Genomic DNA, 24166 nt, shown 5'->3' with positions numbered 1-24166 from the left:
ACAGGAAGAACCAAATGAACCAAAGAACCAGAGTCTCTGGTGAGTGCTGAATTTAGTGAGAGGTTGATAGACACACACCCTCAGTGTTCAAGAAAACTGGCTATTTTGGGCAAATAAATGCTTCAAGTAATGCAAGGTAATGCAGGTGGTGAACACACCATCAAACGACCACCATAGCTGATGAAAATCTATCTGACGTGGTGACGTGAACAAAATACATGACTAAGGTCACATCATGTTTTGGACATTCTCAAGCAGAAATTATACATTTTATGTCTTTGATCTGGGTAAGTGTTTTGCTTAAGTGTCTAAAAGTCACACTACTTCCAGGTACTGAGCATTGGCGTTGGTCATATACATGGGGAGAGCAGGAAACAAGTTGGAATAAAACTGATTTATACACATTTTTACTTCTATACTCAGGAATTGCTCAAGAATTCTTCATTGCGGACTTCCCAATGGTTCTGCCAAATAAAGAAATAATTCTATTCATTTTACACTACCCAAGTTAAGTTCTGAAAGTTTTTTTTTTTTTTTTTTTTTTTAAATAAGTCTCAAATCTCTGGCTGTCTTTCACTTGAAGACTTGTATTCACACCCATCAATAGGCCAAATGGAAACTTGAGCTTCCGTCCCCACTCCTCAATGCTGAAGCCGGCAGTCATTCTAATTGTGATGAGGAAGCGATTGATGTGCAGCAGCTGCATCCTGTGACCGACGCTCTGCTCAGCCATTTGTCTTTGTCAGCTCCCCCTCAGCCCGCCCACCCTCCACATCCTCCAGAAAAGCACTGGCAGCCTCGACTGTGACTGCAGACCGCCAGGCCTTTTGTCGCCACACATGGTGTTAAGCGCACCCTTGGCCCTTCTGGTCAAGCCCAGTTTGACTCCTATCCCTCGCCGTGGATGTGGAGTGACACTTCAAATGGCAGCTGGTTGGGCAGCAGCCACGGCAAACCTGCTGCCACCGCCTCATGGCCATGCCTGAGGGCCCACAGCAACATCTGCCCTCACAATCGGCAATGGAGCTGAGCCAGCCGAACATATCCATGCCACCGGGCGCCAGCGTCACTCAGCTGGGCAATCATCCTCTTCCTCTCTCTTGTTTCTATCTCTTACCCCTCCTCTTTGTAGCCCAGTGGTAAGCTATTAGGAAAAGGCTACCCTGTAATTTTCTCCCCCAGCACTGAATGGGCACAAAAGGTGTGCCTGGAAAATTAGCAACTTGACCTCATGATTACACTCTATCAATGAAAGATGATCTGGTGCTGAAAAGAGGAAGGAGAGCAGGTGTTTGAGAATTTAGAAATGGCTTCCCTTTCTGTAATTTCTCCCCTTTTTGTAATGGTCGGCAGGCTGTGTTCACATCACTCTTGTGAATGGTTCTCTTTCTGTGACACTGATACAACTCAGCAGCACAGTTCTAACTCTCTGTGCTTCACTGATGCTCTATAGTGCCCTTGAAATGCAATGAGACTCATACTTCCCCACTGACTGTCTATGTTAGTGACTGGGAGCACATTCCAAAGCATTAGTCAAAGCACTAAATGGCTCCTCCATTTTTATCCACACTTGTATTATATACATTTTGACACTAGCAAGGTCATACCATCCTCAGATTAAAGGTGTCTGTATACTCAGTGTCTGCACTAGCCGGAGTTGTCAGACTTTCACATTCATTGAAGAGACCATGAAAAAAAAGGACTGCAGGAGTTAGCATCAGGAGTGCTGCAAGAAATCAGTTTGAAGCAGTCTAGTTAAGCTTTGAATTAAACTTTAATTAAATTAAATTTTGAATCGATCGCCCTCTGGTTCCCAAACCAAGTGCTCACGGACTGAGCCACTACTGCATCACATCTTTGGACGGGAGTTCGATATTCCCACGTGTCCTACCCCACAACTCAACTATTGCTGAGTTGTTTCCGAACCATGGTCTGTAAGAAATAGATTTGAAAGCCAAAAACACCTGTTTCCATGACTGCTGAATTTAACAGCGAATCCCTCATGAATTCAAACATTTTACAAGAATTTGTCATGGAAGTGCTCTGATTAATGAATACTTATGGTACTGATTTTGAAACAATAGCCTTCAGGCTTGTCTTTATATAATTTTGTCTCTCTCACTGCACAAGCACTTCCACAAAGCACCCTGCCAGAAAAAAAACAACAAAAAAAAAACTGTTTGGACACACACTCTTATGTGGTTACTATTGTGTCTTTTCTAAGTTGATTGCATGGTTAAATTGATTCTACTGAATATACCAAAGTTGAGACCAAACCTACGCTCTTGCTGGTGACATTGCAACTGGACAATTCGGCAAAACGCTTGGATTAAATTCTTTGATTATATTTTTTGCTGCTGTTGTTTCTTTCTGCACTACCTGTGCATGGCAACCACAGTGTGGTTAGGGTTGGGGAAAAGATATCGTTACAGCAAATAAACTGTGATGAAGGTTATATCATTTGCTCATGTTAAGGTATGGTTATTGCAACCATGTCATCAAACAAAAATATTCAATGGATGGTTCTGCAAACCCTGGATTATGTCTAATGTGGCTTGGTAAACGTTAAATAAAGATTGTGGCTACAGGAAGAAGACACTGACTACTGATTACAGGTCTGTTACAAAACAGAAACTTTGGACTCTGAAAGTTGAATATGCTACTTTTTCCTGTATTTGCACTAAACATAAATCATGAGGTACTGTACTGCATAGATGTATTCCTAGGAATACTTGGCTAAGTCCTTCAAAGTCCAGACTCTACTGGCCTTTGCAAAGCTGACTTGCATTTGAGGGAAACCTGCAGCACTTAGGCACTTAGTTCAAATATTGCAAACTGGCCTTACCGGCCAACTAGGCACAATCTGGGTAAATCTTTGATCAACATGCGGGAATGTTGAATTAATCCTGAATTACGGGCCCTTTATCTTACCAGAGACCAGATTGTGCTTCACTGCAGCCACAATGGAAGTCAGCCAGACTCGGCTGATTTATCTCTGCCTGCTCTACCACTGCATGCAATGCTGGGCTTGTGAAGGCTATCTGGGCCATTCAGAGCAAGATCCCATCAGCCCCACTGGCTGAGTTATGGCTACAATGCTTGACCACTGTAATGTTGTAGCAATGAGACTGCTGGGGATTTATTAAAGCACAGCACCTCCTGTCTTTTCTTTTCTGCTCACCTCCGCCCCTTCTGTTCCTTAACAAAAAGGACCCTATCTATCTATCTCCAAGCCAGGAACACACACTCACCTTGTCCTGACTCTGCTGGCATCTAGAGTAGACACCCATCCACCCAAACACACACACACACACAAAATTCATTTTGGCCCCTTCCTATTGTACACATTTGGATGTGCAATCTTACTCTTAGACAATGGAGTTCTCAGCATTACTAACAAACAACAACAGCCTACCAACTGGCATTTCCAGGGCTTTTAAGCACACCTCATGGTCTTCATCAGTGAATGGGCCTGGTATTGGCAAAAACACATGACTTTCCGATACTGCAGAAATATCCACTTTACGAAAAACACTTATAATAACCATCATTAACAAATGGTAAATGCATAGTTAATCAAACGTTACATAATAGTTCCTCACTGTTAACAATGAAATTATTTATAAACCATATAATTAATCAAATGTTTACTGTAAAGTTGCGTGGATGTTTATAACACTTTGTAAATGGTTAATGAATACTGCTCAGCTCATCTATGAACATTATTTGGATGACATCATGAAGTTGAAACTGATGTTAACACATATTTGTATTGGTTTAGTAAAATCATTTATAAAAAATAAAAACATTTAATTTTTAAACAGTGAAATAACTAATAAGCTAACCATGAACATACCATTTATTAACCATTTATTATAAAGTTTTGCATAAATTATTCTCATCCTGGGCTGGAATACCAGCAAGGCAGTGTGGGAAACTGTCCATGGGCCCCAGACTCAAATGATAAAATCACAAGGTGGCTAATGGCTTTTGAGGGACCCCATGGCAAAATACTGACACCATTAATTGTTAATATTATGCTTACATGGCAGATGTTCTTAAACAAACATACACGGTATATAACTAGAATGGCACTCAGTCGAGTGCATCCCCTCACCTAGGACGAACAGTCCTCAAAGATGAAGCCCTCTAAATACACCAGGTTATCTCATGTAATGGAATATCCATAACATGACATATGCTCATGTTTCATCAAGATCTATGTACAATTCCGAGAGAAATTAATTATTTAACTACATAAGAATTTCTGTTCTGAGCCAAGTCTCATCCTCCATCCACATTTGGTTGAAATCCATCTGGTGAGTTTCTGGGAATATGTTTGTTTGGGGAGGGCTCAGTAATGGCCCCGCAAAACAAATGAAGAGATCTGCTGGTTTTATTGCAGAATCTTTAAGATGTCACTTTCTTGTTGATTGGGTGGTAATGCGAAGAACATTTTGATAATATCAGCTCCAAGGGCATACTTTAAGCAGTTTCTCTGTTAGGGATAAAGCAGGTAAAGATGTGTGTATTTGTTTATACCTCTAGGTGGAAAGTCGTCCCAATAAGCAGCTGTTACTAGGCTTAAACGTCTACACTCTGATATATGTCACCTCTTCAAAATGCTGTGGACCCACTGTTCTGCTCATCCAGATATGCACAGATCATGTTCATGTCATTTATGTAAATTGCTGGTGCAAATTAATCTATTTTCAAACAGCACACACATGCAAACCCTGCCACTGACAAGGCAAATAACTCTAAAGAAACTGAGTGTAAATATCTGCCTGTAGCAGAATAAATACCCTCAGTGAAAAGGATAAAAACATTTTTTTTTTAATAATAATCTGATATGATGACAAGGGCTGGAGTTTTAATCAACAGCTAAGTTTCCTTCTGTATTGTACTGCAGCAGCCTTATTATCCTGTGTTGTTCTGAGACGCTGCCACTTCTGGAAAAGTCAGAGCAACAAGCTGATGCCTCTTGAAAAAACCTCGATGTGTTGCGCTTGCTTTGGACGGACAATGCATGACATGATTTGGTAAGGCGGGCATTTTTTTTTTCAGCTGAGGTTCGCCTCAGTTTATGCGTGCTGGCACATGTGAATTTGCATGAAAATACGTACGACATTGTTGTATGTACAGCAAGATGATTTTTTGGGGGGGGGAGGGGGGGTGTGTATTGGTAGCATTACTATCAGCAATAATACTGTAGGGTCTGACAGTGATAATGAGTATTAATATATTGAAATTACATCATGAACGGCAGCAGTTGTGCCGTATTTGGTCAGGTTTGAGGCTCTCTTGTTTGGGGCCGGGTGGAGGAGGAGGGGGCTGCCTGGAGCTATTGGCAGCGGAGTTCTGAATGTCAGCTCATTCATCTACATCAAGCGCACAAACCAGCAGCCAAGGTGAAACGCTTTTTCCTCGCGAGCGTCTGTTTCAGGAAGAAGAAGAAAAGACAGAGAGAGAGAGAGAGAGAGAGAGAGAGAGAGAGAGAGAGAGAGAGAGAGAGAGAAAACTTCGCTTTCTTGGCTGCGTCTTGGACCAATCTCCTCTCGTTTAATTCGTCTTTTCCTGCCTTTTTTTTTTCTCTCCCCCACCCCCCATCTCGTCCCTCCCCCTAGAGCGAGACTCTCCGGTTGTGTTGTAGGCGCGTGTTATAAAGCGGAAAGCCCCGCCGTTCCCTTCAGATCTGAGCGCTCCCACCGCTGCGCGCACCAGCTATCAGACAATCAGGACGTGAACCTGCTCACAGCTATGACCCCGCTGCTCTCTCTACCTGGATTAACTCTCAAGTAGGCCTGTTCGTCGCCCCTCCACCCCCCCCACCCCCTCTGGCATCATCACTCCACAGCAGCAGCAGCAGCAGCACCAGCAGCAGCAGCAGCAGCAGTAGCCTCCTCGCCGGCTCCTCCGTCCTGCGCCCCAGCCTCCCAACTCTCAGCTTTGTTCTGCGGCCATGGGGTGCGTTGTGTCCTTTTTGCCTGGGCTGCTGAGGGGCTCGACCGTGCTGTGAAGCGGATAGCAGGTGGATTTATGGTCCGCAAAACTGCGACTGCCAGCCGAGGGAAATTAGTGGAACTTTGAGCTCCTGGAGGATGCAGGTGACGTGCTGGTGCGCCGTGTTCCTCCTGACGCCCGCACTTTGTCTGGTGAGTTACGCACTTCTGCCTCAACCCGTTCTTCCAGCTCCAACTTCTCTCTGCCCCACGCTGTTTTGACACAAAGTCTACAATAACTGTTCGAATTGGTCTTACTCTGAGCGGACTTTAGTCGGCTGAACTTGCGCGTTTTCAGACGCGCGACTGCAGAGACGCTGGTCGGTTACTCCAGTGTCCGGCACCGTGCGCAGAAAGTGTGTAAAGCGCGGATTTAAAAACTGAACCCGCTAACCCATTGTAACTATGTTATGGTAATAAAAACTAGACGAAAGAGGTCATTTTCCGTGCGCGAGAACACTGTGCATAAAATTCACTTTACTTTATACTGCTGAGAACATCGGACATTTGCGCGGGGGGGAAAAAAAGAATGGTAAGGTAAGGTGAATGAATGATAGTTTTTTTTTTTTTTTATTCTTTTTTAAAAATGTTTTATTTAATTTAATTTTCTAGACTATTTGTTGGTGGTCTGGCGCCTAAAACTGCGATCTTTAACCGGCACGGGCAACGGAATCGTCTCACGGGGGCGCCATAACAGTCCAAAACTCCATGTCCATGGTCTGGCTGCGCGGACACCAGGGTACACTCTTGGAAGCAGGGAACACTGGGACCCAGTGACAGAGGCTTCGAGCCTTAACTGAGTGCTTCTTTTACAAAGTGTAAATGAACGCGGACTTGTATTGTCTTCGGACTTGTTCTTGTGTTTAAAACGAGTCCTCCAGATCATAAACAGAACCAGCCCGCGGTTAGATGAAACATTTGATGAAAGGCAGAAGTTGATTTATTCTTGAATATAAAGCTGAAACACATTGTAAAATATACAGTTTAAGCAGTTTGGTATGAGTGAAGCTTTGGGACTGGCGGACAGGGTGAGGCTTTACTGTCCGCCAGTTTACTGCCAATTCTTTGAATTTGCTTCAAAAAGGACGGTGTCACTTTACACTCCCTCTTTTCAGCACAAAGAAGCAGAAAAGAAAGAAATGTACCCTTTTCCAACCGTTTACACATCGCGTGTATTCTAGTTTTTAGATCGCCAAATGATTTGGAATGTCAGGCCTGAGCAGAGAGGAAGACCAAATCCCGATCTTCCCTAATTAGACACACTATCAAGATCCTGAAACTGCTCTGCTTAATTTCATTTATTTTTGACGTGCATAGTTTGCATATTACATTATTCTGTTTCTAATTTATGCAATTGATCTCAACTGGTGGATTTCAGCCAACTGCCAACAGGTGCAATACGGGTACGAATGCCACTGAGAATTGTGTCAAAATGTAGGTATTACGCACAACTGGTAATTCTGCAACTTTCCGCATTTTCCCGTGTATTATGAATACGTTCAAACCCCGCGTTCTGGCAGTCTGTATCCACAGTGGGTTTTAGTGTGTGAACGTGTGTGACTTCCTCATTTCTCTAAAAACTAGAAACATAGAAAGTGAAACACACAGCTGGTGGATGTGGAGCTCTCCAAGGTGCTGAAGTCATTTAAACACACTTTTCCCTTTAAATACACGAAGAAGCAATACTCTGTGAGGAGCCAGAGGTGGTGGGAAGGGGCCTAACTAGAATTATTTTACAATAGAAAGATAAATAATCGTTTTGAAATTCAAAGTGATGTTTTGAGGCTCGGATGGTTTGACCTCTTTTTGACACCAGTCTCTGCGTGTGACATTTTTTATTTTTTCATTTTTTATTTATTTATTTTTTTTGCCTGCAAAACTGGAATTTCGGCCACTCTCCTCACTCTTGAAAAAAGGAAAGGAAAGAAAAGAAATCTCCGAATACCCCCTTGTTCTCTCTTTCTGAATTAAAACCCTGAAAAGCCTGGTGTCATTTATAGACACCATGCATAAGCGTTCATATCGTGTCAAATTCCGTGCTGTCGAGGGAAAGGTGTGACTTTTTTTTCTTTCTTTTCTTTTCTTTCTTTTTTTTTTTAAATACAAGCGCACGGCTGAAGAAAATCCTCTGCTGCTTCTCCACTAAATCCTGTCCGCCGTGTTGTCTTAGTTGAATTGTGTAGCTGGAGGAAAGGAAAAAAAAAGAAAAAAAAAAGCACAAATACAAAGCCACCCCGCCTAGAGTAAACCGATCTCATTGTGTGGCCCGTTAACAGTCAGCCTTATCCACGGCAGCGGGGATTAGGGCTGAACTTTGATGGTTTTATTTCGTGTTAAAGGCTCTTGTCTCTGCTTAAGCCTCTTGTCTGAGAGCCGCGCCTTGACCCCGATAACAGGCACGGCTCAGGTATAGACAGCATTACAGTCCATGGCACAGAGCGGGGACGAGCACCTATGGGTCCAATATTTAATTAACGCGCGCATTATTCCTCCGCAGAGCAGATATCCATCTGGGATTTTTTATGATTTTCTTATTTACATTATAGCACCGAAACCTCTGGTTATTAAACTGGCAGCATTTAACATGGATTAAAGGTGAAAGGTGTGTTCAATTCAGCCTGGTGCCTTAGACTTTAGAAAAAAAAACGCTGTATGATGCTTAAATTCATGTCAAACTGTAGGGGAAAACGATGGAATTCTGAAACCATATTATATTGTTGTTTTGAGATTATTTTAGAAATCTAAAGAAACAGGAACAGGAATAGTATAGTGTTTGTTTTGTGGTTAGATTAATCTATCGGCCTGTTTGTACTGAAATAATATGCAGTTCTTTAATTCCCAACAGCTATTTAATTAAGCCTGAAATCCACTTATTTTCATCTGTATAAATACTACTTTTATTTACATGTGTTTTTATTGTTCATATTCTCAATATACATCTCTGATGGGTCTTTTATTGTGTTTACATCCTTGATACACACACCTGAACATGCCGCTTTTGTACATTTTAGCTCTTCCTCGTATTGTTGTGAGCTGTGACATTATTTGCTGCTTTAGCGGCTGTCTTTCTGTCGTGGGATCATTACATTTGTTTCACATCAGTTTGGCCTTTCAGTCACAGATATGAAGTCAGACCACAGGAGGGATTTAAGGACCGAGGCACATTGACTCTGCTGCATTTTTAAAGAACTGGCAGATGCGCCTCTCATCCGGGCCTTGGTGCCACATTTTGACTTGCGGGTCAGGCGATGAGGTGTCTGTGGTTTGCCTGCACCCCCCCACCCCCCCGACACCCCCCACCCCCCACCCCCCACTGGCAACAGTCATAGCACTCACATTAAGATGTTATTATCAATGCAAATGGGGCCAACACTGTCAAGCGGTCTGCACGCTGGAGAGGAAAGAAAGTCTCGCACAGTGCGGAACCTCCCCAACAATGCCCAACACGACTGAACAAACACACACATAAACATAGACACATAGGCTACACGCGGTCAGACAAGTGCATTGCATGGCTGTCAAGTGAGAGCCGTGGAGAGCGCGTTCTGTATTTTTCAGCCCAGATGTTGACTAAGTGAACATTTCTCTCCATTCCGTGTTCAACCTTTGTGCTACTTTTAAAGCTTTTAAAGCAGCATGGAGGCGTCACTTTGGAGCTATTCAAGTCCGGCTGCTGGAGAGAGTGAAGAACAAAAGGGCCGAGGGTTCAGTCTCTGAGAACAACAAAACGCTGTGATCCCCATGCCGCCACTGCCACCGTCTCAGTGGCCTCACCTCAGTTACCCAGCGCTGTCAAATTTGCCAGATTCCGCTCAGTGACAAGTGGCTGCCAGCTGCGGTGATTGCTTTCATATACGTCTTGGGGGGTTCGCAAAATGCAGATCAAGCAATGCCTTAGGGAATCCAGTTGGAGGGATAGCAGTGATTTGGACAACAATGAGAAGGTTCCACTGGTGCTAAAAGGGGTTTGTCTTGATCTCAAGGAGGTTCCATGTGTCACTGAAGAAGGTGCACAGGTCTTTAGAAAGTGTCATGGGAGGTTTGGAGTGTCTTAGAGGTCGTTCGGGTGATGCTAGTCCTTGAGAGTGTTCCGAGAGTCATTTGGTTGTTTTTAAAGGTCCTGAAAGGATGACGCGGGTCGCCTCCAGCAAAATGAACATTAGAACAGTTTAATTCAAGCCAAATGATTATACTTAGAAAAGGTGACGACGAATTACTATAATTCAGGGTTTCTCTTTCACTGGCGCTCGTATTTTATCATATCGTTTCTACATTGATACTGTTGTTGAATTCATTACTGGGTCAATGAAAATGCATGCCAGGATTAACTCCCAATATCCCTCCTCCATCCATGCTAGCACCCTGACAACCAGGTGGAGTCACTATAAAGCAGTAAAAATGACACGATCCTGGGAACATTGTAAGTTGTGTTTGTGGAACACCAAAGGTGCTGGTGCTGAGAATTGAACCCCAGCCCTCAAAATACAAGATGAGAAGTGTTTAAATTATTACATTTTTGTTTCTATGTAAATCGTGAAATCAGACATTTTTTCACATTTAAGACATACACAACAATGTGCAGGCAAACACACACACACACACACACACACACACACACACGCACACACACACACACGCACCCTTGTCTTCATTTCATTTGTTCTGTCAACAAACAAACAAACAAAAAAAGACTATCAACTGAAACATTATATCAGACTTTTAAATTTTGATATTGTTAACGGGTTTAAACATCCAGTATTAATCAGGTTTTGACTATTGTTAATGTCTTAGTTAGTTGGGCAGTAATTAATGATTATTTTTCTACTGATTATACTTTTGATTTGTTTTAATTTATTGATGAATTATTGTGTCTGTTAAACATAAAAATGTGTAACATAGTCTTTACAATTGCCCACACTCAAATGTGTGAAGTCTGAACAATGTCTTCAAATTAAATGCGTTGTCCGACAGAGAGTTCAAAAGCCAAAGATGATAATGAAAACGCACATTTGAAATATTTTACTTGATGAATCAGAATCACAAATCAGAACCTGTCGGTCAATTAATCTACTAACAAATTGTGTTGCTGTTTCACCAAAAAAGACGAAGAAAAACTGCTCTTTTATATTCAATACATACTGCTCATACGACCACAATTCTGAATGAGGAGAGTTAATGAAATAAGCATTTGATACAATGAAGTCAAATTGAAGCTGAGGGTTTTCACGTGCGAAGCTGACCTTTGACCTTCAATCGGAGCGCCGCTGTGTATCCCAGCAGAAAGATTAATGGTGCACAACTTTGGAATTGACACATCAAGGTGGCTCGGTCTTGTTGTAGTGCTTTATATTGCGTGAACTGTTACCTCTGCGTAACCTCTGTGAGGGGCCGAGGACTTATCAGCAGGGTGAGTCTTGGGCTGTCTGATCTGAGCTCAGCCTCCCCAGGTGGCCGCACGCTCCCACAAACAGTCAAAACAACACACGACCTTGGTTTGGCCATAAAGCCAATGATAATAGCGCCTACTGCAGTGAAAATAACCAAATCTTTCTTCACTGCATGCATGATTGCAGGGATGACTATGGAGAGCCAGAGGGGGGTGAATGAGAAAAATCTGCCTTGAATCTTAGATGGTGTTAAATTGGAGAGGAAACTCCCTCAAATATTAACACAGCAACTACGCAATCGGACTTTGCAGCTTGGATGCTGATGCTGTCAGTGTGTCTGTGTGTGTGTGTGTGTGTGTGTGTGTGTGTGTGTGTGTGTGTGTGTGTGTGTGCAGATGATATATTTGAGGCAGTAGGCATCTGTGATTAATGACCACAGCCTCTATTCTCTCCTTCACGCGCTGCTCCAGATTTTCAATCGCGTTCACAGTTCAGAGGTCAAAGCTGGAGCTGATTGTTGAAGGGCGTTGTTTTCAGAAAATCCAACCCGACCCAGGTTTGATCCTGGGTCCGGTTACACCCCCCCCCAACACACACACACACACACACACACACACACACACACACACACACACACACACACACACACACACACTCTCCCCGTGCTTCCCTCTCCAACGTAGAACAATCCGTTTATGGCAAAGCGTGCGGTACATTGATAGCAGCACTTTGAAGCAGCCCGGCGAGAGGAGTGTCTCAGAAGGCAGGAGGCGATTAGATAACCTCGTCCAAACTGCTTTGCATCTCCAGGTACTCCTGTGACTCCGGAGTCTGCCGTGTGCTCAGCTCGTCGCAGCTGAAGTGATAGAGCAGACCTCTCCAGCACTCGCGCTGATATCTGCATTCACATGAGATGATTCAATAGTCTTTTTGATGCCACTCAGCACCCGCCTCCGCTGCCTTTTCCATGACTTATCCTTTTTGATGAAGATTTAACATTTAAAAGCTACGAAATAGCAGACGTGTATCTAAAAATGTAGCAATTTATACTTTTTTAAAATGTTTTGAATTAATAATTAATTAAAGAGGCTCATTTTTAGTGACTACCACAGATCATTTTTTAAGTTCACAAAGCCTTTTTAGTGTACTTCTGTTAATTGTTTTCATACCTAATTTACAACCCACGATACAACTGTTTTGTTTCTCTTGATTTGCTGCCTGAACAGCAAAAACCGGCAGCAAAAAAGCACAAATAAACTCACTTTACAGCAATAAGTTGGCTAACATAGATTTTACAACTAGCTTGTGAACAACCAACGTTTTTAGAAAGCTGAAGAGCAAGGTATTTTTCTCAGGGGTTGGTGGTGCTCAAACAGTGAGTTATTGGACTTTCATTCATTGGGTGGACAAATGAAAGCTTTAATATGTAGCTTGTCAATGTATGCCAAGAACAAATTCCTGATGGTTTCAAGAATCCTGGACTGAAGACAGTTAAATGCAAATATTCAGTTATAGTCACAGCATCACCGACTGGCTTCAGGAACTGACAGTTCACACAACTGATGAACTTATTCTCCAAGCAGGTTGTTAGCATACACTTTAAAATGGTCTTAAAGAAAAAAGGACATTCACAGTGCCATATTGTAAAGCTTGTCAGTTTTCATCCAACACATGTTAATGACAATGTGTCATTTGCCATTGATCAGGAAGCTGTTGTAACGTCAGTGTACATTGTTGAAACTTCCCAAAAAAATGTTTTCATGTTTGACCATAGTGATACCCTTACCATATTCACCTACCGGATAGAAGTCTTTTCGTCACGTCTTTTGGTTACTGACAACAGGTGACTGTCATTCGATGAGGTCTACCTTTGAGACACTTGAACCTAACATGTAACCAGTCCTTGTTCTCTTGCGCAACATAGTGTACACAGTAGGTGACACTGAACTGTGTGTTCACCAGGCAATGTTGTGCCACAAGCATCAACACGTCCACACATGCTTGCGGCTAAAATTGATTTTAGAATCTACTCCTGCCATCTAATGATCATTATTATTAGCAAACATTTGTGCATGAGTGTGTTTAATAGGCGGTGGCTTCACTGGCGATTGGGTCCATTTGACACATTTGGTCTTATCGGAGTCTCTCCCTCACTGATTGGTCTCCAAAGATGCTTCATGAAATCTGCTCCACAGCTTTCCTCACACTATTCTAACTGTGATATTTTTTTCAGTCCTGTTTTAGCTATTTTTTTTTTTCCATTACCATCACCAGCCTCACCCCCACACCCGGCTGCTTCTCCCCTCGTCCCCTAATTTGCGTAAAAAAAATAGGGATGAACCTGCAAGCAAGCCTGTGTGTTCCTCATCCACACACCTTTTAAAAATCATCTGATTAAAGTTATTGAGTCCAATTCCCAAAATTTTCTTTAAATGTCTTTGGCTACTTATTTTTGTTAGTTTAAAAGAATCATCACATTTTACTCTGAGTTCTTTATGTATTTTGACAGCCATTGGGAGTCAATAGGCAAGAAACAAGGACATCCTTAACCTGGGTTCTTCCACTGGAATTTGAGTGGAAAAGTCAATTTAATTTAATTAAACAGATATTTCTCAAATGTCTTTTCAATCTGTTCAGCACATTCTCTATTAAAATAACCAACATACACCCTATATCCAGTAATGGAATGTAACAAAGTACTTTCAGCAACTGTACTTTTTTTTTTTGAGGTACTTGTGTATTTTGTTTTTTCTGCAACCATATATTCCACATTTTAAAAGCGGTTTTCCAGTCTATTGACCACTCAGCTGCTTTAAAACACATAGTCACATAGTTTGGAGAGAACATATTGTACTTTATTACGCTCCTCTACATTTATTTAATATGTTATATTACAGATTACATGCTGCCTCAGAGCCACAGTTGTGCATTTTTTAATTAATTTAATGAATCTGTAAAAATAAGAAAAATAACTCCAGTACTCCGACATTCAGCCAGGCCATACTTGTAAATATATTAATAATTTCCTGTTACTTGTATTTTTAAAGTTTTATTTGATGCCACAAAAAAATACTTTGGATATTTAAGTTTGATTCGAATTGCATATGAGATTGTTTAAGACTTTTACTCAAGTACTAATTCTATGGAATACGTAACATTTTAAAAAAATATGACATCTGGGTACTTGATTTGGATAAGTAAAATATTTTTCACTGCCATGATTCTGTAAATTGATGTTCTCAGAATGTGCTCAGTAATATGTACAAAAAGTTATGATTTTATAGGGACCTGACACCCTCACTTTATCTAAATGTGATCAGTTTTCAAGCTCTGCAAATGATCCCCACACTGCCCTCATTTTCTATGCAGAATACAGCTACCAAACATTGAAAACAAGTACTGTGCGTGGCAATAAGGACATGGCAGACAAATTGTTATAATATCTATTATCTTTATGATTTTAAGAAGATATAGCAGAGGTGTAAATTTACCCTTATCTTCATCACTGTGTGTCAGCATTCCAGGTACACAAGTTATGTCACATACAACACACTGATTTAAATCTATCATTGAAAAGATTGGAATACTTGATCAATCCTCATAGACACGCTGAAATGTAATGATCCCTTTCGTATTCGATTTTTTTTCATCAAATTCTCCTCAGAACTATAAAATTAGAGAGACTCTCATTTTCTGGAATTTTCCTATGTTGCGAAAGATATTTCTTTAAGGTTGAAATTGAGATTAATGACTCCACTGTTTTAAATTGCATGACCAAGCCTGGTATATACTGAAGAGATAAGTGTTTCAGTTCCAGCTACTCATGCTGAATTAACTCTGGTGTGAAGATACTGTATGAAAAATAGTGTCTGTGCCCCGGTGCTGACTGGATAGGACGCAGGCTTTGGATTTGGAGCTGTAAAGTGATGGATTGCCTTGCTTTCTAACCTGATGACGGGCTTGACTGACCAGTGACACAGAGTAGGCTGCAATGCTGTACTCCTCAAGGGAGGAGGCGGGGGAAATGGTGGAAATGTAGAGGAGGTGTGTGAGTGCTGTATATGTGAGTGTCGGCCTCCCTCCGCTGCGTCGGCAGTGATGGATCTGCCATCGCAGCTCACGTCTTCTGCACAGTCCGACAGTCATGGCGCCCACTGATGGGAATTACCAGCCATGTCCGTTATCTTCTCCTTTAGATCTTTCCATGCTGTTAGGTTACAGTGACTGGCCATGCAGGCACTGTCATCGCGATCCAGAGACATGTATGGATGACTTACAAAAAAATCAATGAGCGATGAACACTCATGTGAGCGCTTCAAACCAGGGTTTTGTCCCATATATTGGCTGACAATATTGGAGTGTTTCTGTTGCAGAGAAATTGTTACAGTGGAACGTGGCAGGATTTTTACTTAACAGTGTAAAAGCTGCAAATAAGTCAGCTTCGCCATGTAGGAAGAGCTGTGAAAGAATTCTATTAGACTTTGTTTCTTGGAGAATAATATCAAATGCTCTTAATGACCTGTTTCATGCCCTAAAATTTATCAAAAGCCTGGAAAATGATCTGTACCAAATGCTAAATTTATTAAAAAATCTCTTGTTGGTGAACTTTTTGCAATACATCCAGTAACATATCCAGTATCCAACCAGTGAAGACAATTAAAACAAACAAACAAACAAAAAAAAACAGTACAAAATCAAGGTTATACTTTTTGTACCCATAGGTAGATTTAGTTTGCAGCAGAAGACAATGCCTCCATCCTATCACAGATTATAGTAAAACACGCTAAAAGCTCCAATAATCTGGATTTAAAACGGAATAAACATAAACATATTTAGATAAATAGCCTTGAGAATAACAAAGGAAAAAAAAACTAATTTAAAAACTTAAAAACAAAGCATCATACATAGCATCAGTGTTTGTGCTACCACTTTGACAGCTGCTGAAACAAAACTGGTTTTGCATAGCTTTGCCCCACACCTTGGGACTAGAAACCTCTGATCAAACGGAATCACCATCACCATCACCTGACAATTTTGTCTAATGCCACCAATATGTCTTCCAGAAATAGTCGAATACAATAAAACATCTGAAGTTTAAAGCTGCTGTGAGCATCGTCACCATTTTTAGCTAACATCCTGTCCGGTTTGCAGTTTGTTATCCCTTCCCTCCTCTCTATGTCACCTCAGGAATGCAGAGTGGTAATCACCAGACACATAGCAGCGTATGGGAGGATCGCGCTGTTTGTGCGTTCTTGTGCAGACAGGACTGCTTCTTTATGGAGTTCTCTATCCTGATTGGACAAAGTAGGCAGGGATGCCAGAATAGATATTTTCTCTTTTACTGCATGATCAGGTGGAGAGACATGGGTTACTGACCAAACACTCTTAGTAATAGAGATATACTAGTTTCTTTACAAATCTGTTACAGTAAAGTACACGAGTTTTAGGACATTTGAGGATGTCATCTTGGGCTTTGGGAAACACTTATCGAGATAAGTGAAGATTTTTTATTATTATTTTTTTTTAAAATCATAATTTCCTGCAACATACCACAATAAAGTCACATCTCATCACAGTTAGTTTAAGTCCTGGATATTCATTCACTTTTTACTGCTATAATCAGAAAAAAAACTCCAAGACTTGCAAGCTCGTGTAGCTAGTTACTTTAAAGCGGGCTGTTATAAATATCGCTATATCCATGTTCGACATCTGATTTCCTTCTCAGATCTTCATATCAGAGCACAACACAAACTCTTATGACTGTAGTGTATCTTCAAAGCAGCAGCTCTCTCCGGATCACTTTCAGACGTTGTGGTAACGTGTAAACCAGATGGATGGAGAGAACATGTGAGATGCGGAACACAACAGGAAAAGGAAAAAAGGAAAAGAGGAGGGAGGTGAGAGCTTTCTATGCTCGGCCTGCTTTAGGAGTACAGTACTCCAATTTGTCGTCAACACCGACATGTCTGTCAGGCCGGGTTGTTTGTGCTGCTGCTGTCACTCCGAGCAAACAAGCAGATATATAATTCAGCCAAGGAGAAGCAGGCTGAAAATTGTCAACACTGATGGTTTTTTGAAGAGTAACAATGATAAAGTCTCTTAGGGTTTAACAACAAACTGTCAACCTGTGTGTTTTTCCTCTCCGCCTCCTTGCTCATAGATAGGAGGAAAAGTAGACAGAACACAGAATGTCAACAGCTGTCAACATCTGAGGTACAAGATTTTTTTTGTTTTCTTTTGTTTGACATGCTGAGCGGGAAATCTCAGGAAATGTGTAACCATACATGTTTCAGTTCAAATGGTTTCATACAGAGTAGCATTAAGTTGATTTATTGCGATGAACAGGGGTCAGTCTTATGTTTAAGTTCTTTCCCTCATTATTGTTATTGGAACCCCAACCCCAGCTCTCCATAGTTTGACAAGCAGTGTTTCACCCCAAAAAAGCCTTTCCTCACCAAAAGAATGGCATCATTTGTATGTCTAAATACCTTAAAATTGTTTTCCTGACAAGCAACAAACCACAAGCATGCAAATCAAGACTTTTGCTTCTTAGAGGGAAGGTATCTGAGCTGTGACATGGAGGACCATCAACAGTCAATGTTGGTTAACCCTAACCTGAACAGTTGGGCAGCCTTTATTTTACAAGCCAAAGCAAGTAAAATACCCACCAATCCATTAGATAATAGTGCATTTTAACGTGTCAAGGCGCAGAAATGAAACACAATGAATCATGATCATTGCCCCACACGTTGTTTGCCTTAATGTTGAAAGTGCCAGACATTGCATGTTTATTATGACACAAGGCAACAGTAGCTTTTATTTTGGTGCTGTCCAACATTTATTCAACTTTTAACTAATTGTTCTCAACTAACTCTTGATTTAAATATCTGTTTCTTTAGCTGGTATATGCTCCACTGTCTCTAACTATGTCTGTCTGCTGCAGGTGGGTGTATAAGCTTGCTTGTTGAAATGTGTCAATATTGTTGATAGCGTTCTCATTATGCATTGTTGTTTAACACACTGTTAATATGAACTTATTGATAAGTGCAGCTTTAAATGTATAATGTATCCATATATCAGCTCAAATTATCCATAACAAACAAACCCAACCTTTTTTCTTTAGCCTGACCAATGTTCATCTTTGAATCTTTGGTCAAAATATGTTTTATAAATCATCAAGATTTGTTTGTAATGGTTGAAATATCTTTTACCCTAGAACAAATAATTCACATGAAAAAAAAAAAGAAACATAAAAATCATCAAGGTACAAGTTAACAAGGCATCAATATTCTCTCCCTGCTATAAAATTAGCTTCCAGCAGCATAAGTGGATCATTTTTATTATTGCTCAGGCAATCGTCAATTGAAGTAAATGAGTCAGTTCCTGCCAAAAGTAATTGAGAAAGAAAAATGTTTTCTTTATTTCTTTTAGTATAGAAGTAGAGAAGCACTGCAGAGAGTGGAGTGGCTGTATAGTCCAAACTAGTCATTTCCCTGCTCTCATAGAATTACATTTTTGGTCTGAAAGTGAGTAAATAATTGCTAGAGTTTATTAGACATAAATTGCCGTGTCAATCAGCTCACTCCACCGGATTAAATGGGCTGCAGCTGATTCAAATTTCTTTTTTTTTCAGGATACATACCCCAGGGGGCGCTGTTGGGCACTGTATCAAGAATTATGTAGTTAATGATAACTACATTAATTTCACTGCAAACACACTTAAATGCAGCTTATCCTGGTTCACTAATCAATACACCACAGGGCAGACCTTTGTGTCCTTTTTTTTCTATCTGGGGCTCCATGATGGAATTGACCAATCACAGTCCTTATCAGCTCCCCTATGCTGCAAATGACAGGGCCTCATTACTTACAGCAGCCCTGAAGATTGAGGTTGTATTGATTTTCAGAAATACAATTCTATTTTTTGGCCTGTGGATGGTTTCTAGTCACAGCGGAGGGCGAAGAAAAGAGCCTTGAGGAGTGTGTGTGTGTGTGTGTGTGTGTGTGTGGTTGACAGCTGTCAATCACATGTCAGTGAGATGAGAGTCATCCTTTAGAGAGGCGTCACATCGGTGAAAGGCAAGGAGGAGGAGGCCTTCTATTCCTCCCTTATCTCTCTCTCTCATTCACTGCCTCTCTCTGTCTCCTTGTTTGGTTCGCGCTCCCACCGACTTTCTATTCTCCGTATACTCTCCTCAGACTCACGTGAATAACTCTTGTTATCGAGCTGACCCTCGACTTCAAACGCTCCCTTCCTGGGACTCGGATGTGCTCCTCCTTATTGTTTGCCATTTTCCAGATCTACTTCTCTCTTATCATTCCAATGCCATCAATTCATTTGTCGCTACCCCAGGCACAGAAAATGAATTTCGTGCAGAGTGCAATATACAGTGTAAACATGCGCCAATGCATGTCCCTGTTTACCTTCAGCCCTGTCTGTCAAAACAGTCTGAAATCAGATCGGCACTGTAGAGAAGGGATTAAAGTATCAGGTCTATTGCAGGTGAAGAAGACGCTGTCGCAGACGAGGAGACGTTTCTTTCCCTTAGTCAGCAAGTGTTCAGTGAGCATCACCTTTATAGCAGCACACGCTGCTGCCATGTGTCTGTTTGCCTGCTAGCATAAAGCCTGTTTGATTTATTTATCAATGTTTTGTCAGGGCAGCAGCTTATGCTGCAATTCAAAACAGACATGCAGCTTGTGTGCAGTTGAAATTCCATCAAGTCTGCTATTCCTATGTACATTATACCTGCATCGCAATCACAATCAAACCGGTTTTGGTTCATCAGTCTGAAAGTTTAAACATAGACAGATGATTTGCAAAGGATTTTGGAAAGGTACCTTCTGTTAAGAACAAGGAGTTTGTTTTATAATCCAACAGAACATGACATTCATCCCCCCAGGCAGTTGTCATTATATAAAGTACATCCTAGTTTGGAAATTCTCTTATTAGAAACTTGGATGTCACAAATAGCCTGGGCGTACCTCCTATTTTCACTGAATAGATACTTTTCAAAAGTCACCCTTAAATTCACAATGCAGATCAAATGATCTATGAAATACTTAAAAAAATGAAAACTGCAAGCTTCAGCCATTTAATAATACCAAATCTCTCATCCAACCAATTGCATGAAAAACTACATTGATCTCACATTTCCTGAAGAGATTATTTTTTTTTTTTGAGGCATCTTCCTACCTCCCTATAAATCATATTATCACAGGCTGCTGTTTTAACTTACATTTTACATTTACATTTAAGGCATTTAGCAGACGCTTTTGTCATACCTACATTTGTACACTGATGGCGGTGGCTGCCATGCAAGGTGCCAACCAGCACACGTCAGGAGCAGTTTGGGGTTCAGTATCTTGCCCAAAGACACTTCGACATGCAGACCAGGGGAATCGAACCAGTGACTTTCCAATAACATGACCCTGGCTCTACTCCTGAGTCACAGCTGCCATTTTAACTTGATGTGTATTTGGGGAATTTCAGATGAAACCTAGGAATCACAGTGGAATCGGTGCTTCTTAACACCAGCTTTACAGTGGGCACATTTTGTCACTTTAGTTATCTTTTCATACTCAACTTCCAATTTCCAATCATGGCACATTTGATCAATCCCTTTTTTAAGTCTTTCTCCTGTTTTAGCCATAATGATGGTGTCATTTGCGCACCACATGTCTTATATATCTGTTATTACCACATCCATTTGGTACCAAACACCCCTCGAGGACATTTATAAATAACACAAATAATAATGATGGAAGATTTCTCCTGAGTATGTATTTCTTTATACAAATATTACACAGTAATAAACACATTTTAGCTAGATGTGCTAAGTAGGACTATAAGATGTGGTAAAGCCAGAAAGGTGTAGTATTGATTTATAGTTTAAAGTTGCATTCAAGCAGGGCTGTTGCTGGGATTTTAAAAAATACAGAGGTCAGGACATTTGTCTGATACAGCCTCACCAAAATAGAAAATAAAACACACAAACTCATAATTATTGGGTTACCAGAGTCAGCCTATAAATGACATGTAATTTTCATGTAATTGCAGAACATAAACTCCTCCTCAGGTTGTGTGAAAGCCCCAAATTAGTAGGAACAATGCTGAGTACATGAACCTTATGGGAACTACTGCCCTAACATAGAGCAGTGTCTATTTCTTTTTCTTTCCTCTAATTCGAGTTGATGCTTTAAGTAAGAGCTCTCTTAGAAACAAAACATTTTCATTTTGCAATGTGAAACCTTCTGGTCAAAGTTTCAAATCAAGTGAAATCAGAAACAGCAAACCATGCTTACTTGTGGGCTGGATTTGTTTTGTGGATCGTGAACACAGCACTGTTTTCCTAAAGTGTCAACATTTGCCTATAAACAGAACAAACTAAACTGATTAAAACAAACTATCTCGGAACTATTTTCTATTTGATTAAAGGAAACATTCTGGGAAATTAAGAGGAAACTGCAGCTCACTTAATGAAGATTACTGTTAAATTTCCCAACATAATGGTCTGAATTTAAGTTGGTCTATAACTAGTACATTTATTCCAAATAGTACAATTTTGAGGTAGTTGAACTCTTCTTGAGTATTACATTACATTTTGGACTATATATATATATATATATATATATATAATATATATATATATATATATATATATATATATATATATATATATATATATATATATATATATGCAAAAAAAGTATATATATATATATAATAAAAAAAAGCTTCATATCAGGTCTGAAAATTTCCTGGCCAATAATCATTCATGTAAATATACCTATGATTTAACTACTTGTTTTTTTTTATTCAACTAATATTTAGATAATATCAGATACTAAGACTTTTTGCTTTACTACTATTCATAAGGGTGACTTTCACTTTTGTTGAAGTAATATTTTAACACGATACCTTTACTTTTACTCAAGTGTGACTTTTGGGCACTTTGTAGCCTAGTCAAATTGAAATAAAGTTGAAGTTGACAGAGCTGGATCAAAAGTTGTTGGAAACGCTGGAAACAGGCCTCTGTTTTTTATCAAATCTAACTCAGTATAAAAGTTTGTCTCTGTCATTCTGTGTGGCTCTCTGTCTCTCCCCTCGTCTCTCATTCCGTGTATGCTCGAGCGTTTATCAAATCAATTACTGCTGATGGGAGTTCCTCCTAACAGGTAGTGAGGTGTCTCGGCACTAATTCATCCTGTCGCTTTGATGGATTTGGTCTCTGAGCATGGGGCCTGCAGCTCGGGGAGAGCGTGGCCGATCTGTCAGGCCTCACAAGCCATTACTTAAAACATTAGCTGCTCAGGACACAGAGAACAGCTCCACTGTGAGCAGGCATAAGAGGTTTCAGTGTGACCGCTGTGTGTATGAGAGGAGCAGAAACTGGACAGAGGAAGAAACCCTCAGACCAGCCGGTGCAGGAGAAGTTGCCTGAGTAGCTGTGATGCATGGCAGATGGAAAACTTCTGAAGAGGTGCTCTTTCTGCAATCACAGGATGCAAAGATTTGTTAACAAGCCCACTTCTTAGACTTACATCATTTATTTAAGACTAGAGAGACAAAGTACCTTCCCTGGTGTTCCCTGTCGGACCTCATTTTGGAAAATTATTGTACAGTAGTCAGTAGCGAGAGACACATTTCTTTTTATATATCTTGTTTGAATTCTGCCAACATTTTGCAAGTCAAGAAAGTCACAGTTTGTTGTAAAGATAGAAGTACCATTAAGTGTTTTTTTTGTAAAACCACCCAGTGAACTACTTCAGACTACTACTATAAGTATATAGAAGGGTAAAATCTCACCAAGGCACAACATAATGACAACCGCATTTATCTTAAAGGAGAGTTAGCCAGTTCTGAGCTCTAGCTAATACAGGATCGGCTCTTTGGAGTTTGGTTATGGGCTTTAGTGAATGTTAAACGAGACAACATAACTTACATGACTATTAGCTTTGAGGTCTTTCTAGTTACATGTTTTTAGTCATATTGAGTACTTGATAAGCTGTATGAAAGCAAATAGTGATCCCAGTCCCAAGTTCGAAAATTATCTTTCCAGATGGAAACATCATGTTTTAAATGTATTAATTAATGATCTGTAACCACTTACCATTTGCATGTGGCTGGAATCTGATGACATTTGTTGAGTCACGGGTTACACCCTGGACAAATCAAGTCAATCAAGTCAATTCACATATAGGGACAAATAACCTTTTGGGATTACATTTACACCTATCTGGAGTAGCCAGAGAGAACCAACACAGGCACAGAGCGGCTCCAGCTGGGTTCCAAAACCCAGGACCTTCTTGCTATAATGCACCAGTGCTTACTATGGCGCCGCTGTGCTGCCCTGGTTTCAATTCACAGAATGACTCAAACTGGACCAAAAAATTATTTCTGTTTTGCCATTTACTGCCATACATAACTTTTTTGAATTAGGGCCGCATGGTGGTAACTTAACCTGATCTCTGATGATACAAACAGACACACTCACCACTTTCAAAGTTGAACAGTAAAGCAGGAGTGTAATCAAGTGTCGTGAATTACTGCACCTAGACAGTAATAAGTCCGAAAATTACTGTTTGAGTAATGAGTCCAACATTGTATAGAGCTGGATGCAGTATTGCTGTTGCAGGATCTCTCCTGTAGTTGCACATTCTCCAATAAAACCCCAGTTTATATCTTCGGCTCAGCTAAAATTTAAAACTATTTGGCTCTAAGTTTCAAGTTAATGGCTCAGGCAGTAAGCCATTCCAAAAGAAATGCCGTGGAGT

The 24166-nt window shown here is 40.6% G+C and overlaps 1 protein-coding gene across 1 annotated transcript in view; it reads left to right on the top strand.

Moving 5' to 3' along the window:
* The first annotated feature begins 5678 nt into the window (after positions 1–5678).
* The window catches only part of nxph1 (neurexophilin 1), a 55687-nt gene continuing 37199 nt past the window's right edge, over positions 5679–24166 (top strand). The window contains exon 1 of the mRNA XM_037091132.1: positions 5679–6155. Coding sequence (XP_036947027.1) covers positions 6102–6155 — 54 coding nt within the window. The 5' untranslated portion in view covers positions 5679–6101. The remainder of the gene's footprint in view (positions 6156–24166) is intronic.

This window comes from Acanthopagrus latus, chromosome 3, assembly GCF_904848185.1.
Source record: "Acanthopagrus latus isolate v.2019 chromosome 3, fAcaLat1.1, whole genome shotgun sequence".
In the NCBI taxonomy this organism is placed as follows: domain Eukaryota; kingdom Metazoa; phylum Chordata; class Actinopteri; order Spariformes; family Sparidae; genus Acanthopagrus; species Acanthopagrus latus.
This window is presented reverse-complemented; position numbering and strand designations above follow the sequence as displayed.